The following is an 8,785-nucleotide window of genomic DNA, read 5'->3' on the forward strand; positions in this document are numbered from 1 at the left end:
GCCTCCCAAATAGCTGGGACTACAGGCACGCTACCACACCCAGCTAATCTTTGTATTTTAGTAGAGACAGGATTTTGCCATGTTGACCAGGCTGGTCTCGAACTCCTGGCCTCAAGTGATACACCTGCCTTGGCCTCCCAAAGTGCTGGGATTACAGGCATAAGCCACCGTGCCCGGCCTAGCAGGCTTTTATTTATTTATTTATTTATTTATTGTAGAAATTGACATGCCGATTCTAAATTCATATGGGAAAGTAAAGGACCATGAATAGCTAAAACAACTTTGCAAAGGAACACTTTTGCAAAAAGTTGAAGGACTAACACTACCTTCCTTCAGGTCTTATTACATAGCTACGGTTATTCAAGATAGCATCAAGGAAATAAAGTAGATCAATGGAAAAGAACAGAACCCAAAAACAGACCCAGATATATATGGATAACTGATTTATTAAATATATCAAAAGGGCCAGGCATGGGGGCTCACACCTGTAATCCCAGCACTTTGGGAGGCTGAGGTGGGTGGCTCACTTGAGGTCAGGAGTTCAAGACCAGCCTGACCAATATGGTGAAACCCTGTCTCTACTAAAAATACAAAAATTAGCCAGGGGTGGTGGCACATGCCTATAATCCCAGCTACTCAAGAGGCTGAGGCAGGAGAATTGCATGAACCCAGGAGATGGAGGTTGCAGTGAGCCAAGATCATGCCACTGCACTCCAACCTGGGTGACAAAGCAAGACTCCATCTCAAAAAATAAAAATAAAAAATAAAAATAAATAAATATATCAAAGGTGGCCGGGCATGGTGGCTCACGTTTATAATCCTAGCACTTTGGGAGGCAGAGGCAGGTGGATCACCTGAGGTCAAGAGTTTGGGACCAATCTGGCCAACATAGTGAAACCCCGTCTCTACGAAAAATACAAAAAAATTAGCCGGTTGTGGTGGCACGTGCCTGTAATCCCAGCTACTCGGGAGGCTGAGGCAGGAGAATCGTTTGAACCTGGGGGGCGGAGGTTGCAGTGAGCTGAAATCAGCCTGGGTGAAAGAGCGAAATCTGTCTCAAAAAAAAGTGTGAAGGCAGGTTAATGGAAATAAGACAGCCCATTCAACAAATAGTGCTGGAACAACTAGATATCCAGATGTTTTTAAAAAGTGAACTTTGAGCTCTACCTTGTACTATATACAAAAATTAAAAAGATAGATAATAGTTCTAAATGTAAAACCATAAAACTTATAAGAAGAAAACATAGGAAGAAACCTTTGTGACCTTGGTTAGGCAAAGATTTAGAAACAACACCAAAAAAATCTGTAAAAGAAAAAAATGATAAACTGGACTTCTTTAAAATTAAAATATTCTGCTATTCTAAAGACACTATTAAGAGAATGAAAAGACAAGACACATGTTAGAAAAAAATTATTTGCAGCTGGGCACAGTGACACACACCTGTAGTCCCAGCTCCTTGGCAGGCTGAGGTTGGAGGCCAGTTTAGTCAATATAGCCAGGCCTTGTCTCTAAAAAAAAAAGAGAGACCCAGCGTGGTGGCTCACAGCTGTAATCCCAGCGCTTTGGGAGGCCGAGGCGGGTGGATCACTTGAGGTCAGGAGTTTGAGACCACCCTGGCCTACATGGTGAGACCCAGTCTCTACTAAAAATACAAAAGTTAGCTGGGCATGGTGATGCATGCCTGTAATCCCAGCTACTAGGGAGGCTGACGCAGGAGAATCACTTGAACATGGGAGATGGAGGTTGCAGTGAGCCAAGATCGAGACATTGCATTCTTGCCTGGCCAAAAAGAGCGAAACCTAATCTCAAAAAAAAAAAAGGAAGAAATTGTATTATTCATTTTATTTAAAAATATCTTTGATAATTTTCAATGGATTTTTATGTTGCCATTGACTCATATACACTTGATTGTAATCATCTACTTCTACTTTATCCTTCTTCGTGATTAAATTTTTGAAAAATCCTAGCTTTAGCGGTTACTAGGGGAGATGATCTTCCCTCCTGCTTTGGTGAATTCTTTCCTTATGGACAAGTTAGCTCTCTGGAGCAGATGGGGGCTGCATAGCACAGTGGTTAAGAAGAGGCCTTGGAACCAGTCGGCCTGGTCTCCATCTAACTCTGCCTTCCACTGGCTGCACGTCCTCTGGCATGTCACCGAACACCTCTGAGTGTCAGTGGCCTCAGGTGGAATGGGGATAATGTTGGAAGCTACCTGAGGATGAAATGCAGACATCACCTGAGATAATACATGTGAAGTACCTAGTTCAGTGTCCGGCCTGCTAGGAGACCTTTAATTAATAGTAGCTGATTTAATCCTTTATGTTTCAGATATGTTTATTCATTCATCTTCTCACAAATATCCAGCTTTTAAAACAGTGAGAGCTGGATCATAAATCTCCCTCCCAGGTGTCCACTAAGCTGTGCCCCAGGCCTTCTGACCTCAGCCCTCCCAGCTGACCTCTGACCCTGCTCTCTTTGCCCACAGAGAGTTCAGGGCGACTGTGACCCTGAAGCACCAGTGACCGAGGGCACCTGCTGCTGCCGCCAGGAGATGTACATTGACCTGCAGGGGATGAAGTGGGCTGAAAACTGGGTACTGGAGCCCCCGGGGTTCCTGGCTTAGGAGTGTGTGGGCACCTGCTAGCAGCCCCCGGAGGCCCTGGCCTTCAAGTGGCCGTTTCTGGGGCCTGGACAGTGCATCGCCTGGGAGACTGCCTTGCTGCCCATGAGGTGAGTGTGTCTGCTGGCCAGAAACAGCCAGTCTTAATTAAAATAGAGAATTCTTGGGCCAGGATGAGCAGAAAGGTTGGAGAACAAAAGAAGGTGGCTGGTGGTGAACCTTATCCTGAAGTGTGCAGGGTGACAGTCAGAAGCTTAAAACTCCAGCCACAGGCCCTGCACGTGGCCTCCTAGCTGTAGTCTGTCAGCCCAGATAGTGAGGATGCTAGTGGTTGAAAGAACTGCACCTCTGAGCAGGTGAAGGGAGGAGCTAAGGAGGGGTGATGGCAGAGGCTATGGGGCAGGCTTTCTAACGATGAGGGACTGGGGATCAACGCTCTCACAGAAGTCAAAAGAGCCCCAGCAACCACCTGCCTGGGCCCTGAGCTTCCTCCAAAGCAGGAGGGGATTCACTAAGAGGTTGCTCCCCTGGCATTGAACTCAGCGTCGTATACTCGTCCTCACCATGAAGACCCCCAAGAGTGCTTCAGACCATTGCTTCTCACATTCTCTGTTCAAAGACATTAATTTGTTTTTAAATTTCCCAGTATGTCACGGACCAATATGTTTGTTAAATATACTAAAAATGAACTGCTAGATGAAATTAAAAAGACATACACAGACAGGTGCAGTGGCTCACGCCCATAATCTCAACACTTTGGGAGGCGGAGGCAGGTGCATGGCTTGAGCCCAGAAGTTCAAGATCAGCCTGGGCAACAAAGTGAGACATCTGTATCTACAAAAATTTAAAAATTAGCCAGGTGTGGTGGTGCAGCCTGTAGTCCCAGTATTCTGGAGGCTGAAGTGGGAGGATCACTTGAGGCTGCAGTGAGCGGAGATCGCACCACTGCATTCCAGCCTGAGTGATAGAGACGCTGTCTCCAAAAAAATTTTTAAAATAAAAAAATAAAAAAAATAAAAAGACGTACATCATGCAAGTTTGGATTTTTGTTTTTAGATTCACTGACAAAGTTACGGGATCAAACTGCTGTACAAGCTGCTAAACGCTTCTCCCCATTTCTGTCATCGGGGCCGCGGACCGCCCTTTGAGTAGCCTGTTTTATCCCCGGCGGAGGTGGAGCCCTGGGGAGGTGTAAAGACTTTCCCGGATCGCTCAGGTAACGGGCGGGGAAGTGCGGAACCTGGGTCCTCCGGGCCCGGGAACGCCCCGCTCGGAGGCCGGGCTTGGGCGGAGACTGCGCCGGGGCGGCTGGAGACTAGCCGAGGGGAGCCGGGGAGTCGGAGAGACCGCGCGCCTGCAGCCGCCGAAGCCTGCGAGCCGAGACCGTAAGCGCCAGGGGCCGACCGGGCCCGCACTTCCCGAACGCAAACGCGGTTCGGGCTCCGCGCGGGCTGGGCTGCCGGGGTGGGCTGCGGGCCGGGGCGCCGAGGGGTCGGGGCTGCGGTCGGTCCGCAGGGGTGCAGAGGGACTTGTAGGCGGTCCGCCCCCAGCTCCTGCCCCGGCCAAAAGACCGCGCGTGCCGCCTCCCGGGGGAAGGAGCCTGCAGGCGACCGCGGACCTCTCGCAGGGAATTCCACGTCTCAGATGGCGGGCAGACGCCGCAGGGCTGGAGGCTCGCGACTCCGGGAGCGCACCGCGTCCCCTGGCCTGGGCGAGCTCTGCTTCCAAGGTCGTGGCTCGCTCCGCGGTGAAATGCACTTATTTGTCACCCAAGTCCAAACACTGATTACACCTTTTAGTTGAAACGCGCTTTCATCTCTGTCTGCCGCTGCAGCCGCCGCCCCGCACCCCCTCGCTCTGGTCTCGGGATTGAAGGCCAGCCCTCTCCGCTTGCAGAACAGGAAACTTGCCCGGGAGTTCACCCTGTAGTCGAAGCCAGGGAATGTGGTCAACCTGAGCAAAAGCGCCTCGGAGACCGAGTCGCCGCCTGCCTCCCTCCCTGGCAGGTGTCGTTTTTCTCTGAGCTTCTGGCTCCTTCCTTGCCCTGGCGGTTCCCGAGACCTTGGAGGAGGGGTGCCTAGCAATGTTGTAATCCTAATTTCGACCTTTCTCTCCTAAAGTTGAATGCCCCCTCCATTCCCCACCTCCTATTGTTTAAACTTCAAATTCCACAAAGCCTGGATCCGCCCCCACAGGCAACACTCGCTGTCCTGGAAGCTCTGTGAGGGCTCAGCTTGTGGCTGGAGGTGGGAGGTGAGGGGGACCCATACACTTGGCAGGCCAGCTTCCAGGACAGCCCTTTGCTGGGATTGATGAGCTGTTGGTGGAAAATTGTTGAGGACCTTGGGGTTGGTGCCTGTTTCAGTACCATTGTGCAGCCTCCTCTGCATCCAGCATAATTTAAAATAAACATTTTCAGGAAGCCACAATTCTCCAGAAAGTAACATTGTTTTGTGGTGTAATGGTTGCCTCCTTCAGGGAGCTGGGTTTGGGGGATATTAGGGGGCCTTTCACTGGCCCCACTTGGTCTGACTTAGCAGCAAAAACTCTGGGAGTGTTCTGCAAGCAGTTTTTCTTTCCCAAATTTCCACACCTAGGAGGCCCGTGTATTCCCTGAGGAAGCGTGGGCTGTACTTAGGAACTGCTCACTGTGGAACTGGGGCACACCGGGGAGCATGCCCTCTTGGGATTTGCAGTTCTAGGGGCAGAGGGATAATAAAATACATTTGTAAACTAACAAGTATGTTAGAAGATGAAGTGTGCTATGGAGAGAAATAAAACTTTAAAGAGGGGAGAGGAGTGCCAGGTGGAAAGGAAAGGCCTCACTGAAGGGTGGCATTGGCATAGACCTGAAGAGTTAGGGAGCAGCCAGGCTGCTTCCTGGGGTGCGGGTACAAAGGCTGGGGGCAGGAGTGTGACCAGCTTGGATGGCCTTATGTTTGTGTTTGCAGAGTGTGGGTCAAGCTGGTGAGTGACCTACTGGATGAACTGAACTAGCTCAGTCTGTAGGCAAGGGGACTCCTGAGCTTTATGTGGCCTTCTTCCCAATTCCAGGAAAGGAAGAACCTTCCACAGAAAACAACTGCTCAGCAAGGCAGCCAGGGTGAACCTCAGCACCATCTGTGACAAGCCACACGCTCTCTGCGTGATGCCTCCTGCCTCTCAGCTGTGCCTGAAGCACACTAGCTGGCACGGACTTACGCAGCTGGAAGCATCTTCAGGAAGCCCTGAATGAGGGCTATGTGGGCAGAGGGACCTTTGCAGAAAGGGCATCTTGACCACTGCAGGAGGTGGAGTGACTCTGTTCAGGCTCCTCCTGGGGTGCCCTGGTTCCTGCCTGATGTCTTAAACGTAACTGGCATTTTCAGGGAGCCCAGGGTCACCAATGCACAGTGCCCCTCCTGTCGACCTGAGAGCCAGCATACCCAGGCTTGGTGATTGCTCACCTGGCACCTTGATTCCCCTTCTGGTATCTTGGACCAGGCCCAGACATGTGAAGGCAGGGGCTACTGAGATCCATTTCTCAGTTCTTAGGCCAAGAGATTCAACCACATGGATCACAGCTGGGTATACCAAATAAGGGAGGGCCAAGCATGAGCTGGTCACCCTTGCTGAAGAAGTAGCTTGAAGCCCACCCACTCAGGGCCAGAGTGGGCACAGATGGAGTAGACAGATAGTGATTTGAGGGGCCTCTAGGATCTCATACTCAAAACACACCTCTGCTAGGGCCATAAATCCCATCAATAGCAATTCATTCCTTTGAGAGGCAATACAGTGATGTGGGAAAAGGATTGGGCTGGAAAAGAGACTTTTCTCATGTCCCAGCTCTGCCATTAATGTGTCCCCTCTCTGGACCTCATCTGTAAAATGAGGTTAGGCTCAGCGATCTGCAAGGCTTCTTGCAGCTCTGCTATGTGATGATTCTGTGGCTAAGTCCAAAGGGATTTCAGGAAAGGAATGTGTAGGAGGGAAACAGTAAGTTTTGATGGGACTCAGTGGGCCCTGTAGCCTCTGCTGGGTCCAGTGAAGACACTTCAAGTAGAGTGAAGGCCACAGGGTAGGGGAGGCAAAATCTTAAGAGTTCAAGGGCCCTGAGTCAAGGCAGGAGGGTCACTGCCCAGCCCGCCTGGCCCCCTGAGCTGCCTGTGACTGGTTCTTGACCCAGACCTAGTGGCTTAGGAACAGAGTCTCCAAGGGGCTGTGGGATAAGATGGGGGTTGCAGGAGGGAGAAGGCACCTCAGCAGTTCCTCCGTTAGGGGACCAAAGTGTTGCCAAGGATCCAGCCACACCCCTTTCCTGAGGAGGGAGGAGCTGGTGGGCACTCCAGGAAGAGCTTCCTCTCCTTTCCAAGGAAAAAACTGCGCAATCCAATCCTCTATTATATAACTGGGATTGTGCAAACCAAGCTCGCACTGAGCAGCCTCCCCTACTGTCAAGGTTTATTTACTTTCCCAGGGGAAGTCATAGTTCATCCTTTCTCAGCAGAAAGCAGCCATTTGACTGTCACAGCCTGACCTACGGCATTCCAGGAGATGGGTTCAGAGACCTGGCGTGGAGTCCTCATGCCCACTGGCCCTGCTGTGTCTCTGTCTGTTGCCTGGTGGGTGGGTGGGTGTGGTTTAGTGCATGGTCCAGCCCCCGCACAGCCACACCCATTAGGCTCTCCAAGGCCTAACTGAGCAAGCTTGCGTAACAGGGGAAAGTGTTCTTTTCTCTGAAGAGTTAAAGAGACTTCTGGAAAATTCTCCAGCTACTCCACAAACTAGGATCACAGGTCTTGTTCCTAGGTCAGAAGCAGGAGTTTTTGCTTCCTTTAGCATTTGGGAAGTTTGATGAATAGACTGACTGAATTTGAATGTCTTGTTGGTACTTCAGAGCTGGATTAACTACACATATCTGAGCTTCATTTTTAATTATCTTTAAAATAGAAAAACTGGCTGGGCAAGATGGCACACAGCTGTAATCCCAGCATTTTGGGAAGCTGAGGGGGTGGGTCAATTGAGCCCAGGAGTTTTGAGACCAGCCTGGGCAACAAAGTGAGACCTCGTCTCTATAAAGAATAAATTAGCTGGGAGTGGTGGAGCACACCTGTAATCCCAGCACTTTGGGAAGCTGAGGCAGGAGGATATCTTGAGCCTAGGAGTTCAAGACCACCCTGGGCAACATAGTGAGACCCTGTCTCAATTTTTAAAAAGAAAAACTACCTCTTCTTAGGATGGTTGTAGTATGGGAGATGGTCTGTTTAAAGAGTCTTTCCACCCCAGTGTCACAGCTCAGGGCTTCTCTAGCCTTCCTCAGAGCGGCTGTGGGTGCCCAGACACATCCTGAAGTCTAGGTCATGTTCTGAGCTTCTGAGCTTCTATGCCATGGGCCTGCCTGGCTGGCTTTAGTCCAAGAGCAGCCTGGACTGTGACTCTTGAAGGCTGTGGGAGGCTGGTGACCGCAAGCAAGAGGTCCCAGTGCCTCCATGAAGGGTCAGAGAGCCGTGCTGTGAGAGGCCAGGAGCAGGCAGCCATTGGCCCTCCAGCCCTCACCAAAGGCCACCACCTCAGCTTGTCCTCTGGCAACTCAGCCTGGGAATTTGCTTTCCCCGTGGAATGAGAGACACTGGCTGCATTGAGGGGTGACTTTCCGGTCCTACAAATTTGTATCCCTCTTTCTGCTAGAACTGGAGAGACTTGGCTAATTTTGGAGAGACTTTGGGAAAGTAAGAGAAATACGTTGGTCCCAGTGCCAAGCCCCAAGGCCATCTTTCCAGGTATGAGTATATCCTGCAGTGATAAGATATGAGGAGCCTCTCTTACCAGCTCTTTGAGGCAAATGAATATACTCTCTCACGTTCCAGTTTTTCTGGCTGTGGCAAGACCTTCTTGCTGCTAAGTTGTCCCTGTGGGGAAATAGCAGTGGGCCCAGCAAACATAGCCACCAGGTCGGCCGGACGTGGTGGCTCACGGCTGTAATCCCAGCACTTTGGGAGGCCGAGACGGGCGGATCACAAGGTCAGGAGATCGAGACCATCCTGGCTAACGGTGAAACCCCGTCTCTACTAAAATACAAAAAAAATTAGCCGAGCGTGGTGGCGGGCGCCTGTAGTCCCAGCTACTCAGGAGGCTGAGGCAGGAGAATGGTGTGAACCCGGGATGCGGAGCTTGCAGTGAGCTGA

The 8,785-nt window shown here is 50.9% G+C and overlaps 1 protein-coding gene across 1 annotated transcript in view; it reads left to right on the forward strand.

The window, feature by feature from the left end:
* Positions 1-1,989: 1,989 nt before the first annotated feature.
* The window catches only part of EPHX1 (epoxide hydrolase 1, microsomal (xenobiotic)), a 40,854-nt gene continuing 34,058 nt past the window's right edge, over positions 1,990-8,785 (forward strand). The window contains exons 1-3 of the mRNA XM_011997980.1: positions 1,990-2,010; positions 2,487-2,594; positions 3,941-4,006. Coding sequence (XP_011853370.1) covers positions 1,990-2,010; positions 2,487-2,594; positions 3,941-4,006 — 195 coding nt within the window. The remainder of the gene's footprint in view (positions 2,011-2,486; positions 2,595-3,940; positions 4,007-8,785) is intronic.

This window comes from Mandrillus leucophaeus, unplaced genomic scaffold (assembly GCF_000951045.1).
Source record: "Mandrillus leucophaeus isolate KB7577 unplaced genomic scaffold, Mleu.le_1.0 Scaffold550, whole genome shotgun sequence".
NCBI lineage: Eukaryota > Metazoa > Chordata > Mammalia > Primates > Cercopithecidae > Mandrillus > Mandrillus leucophaeus.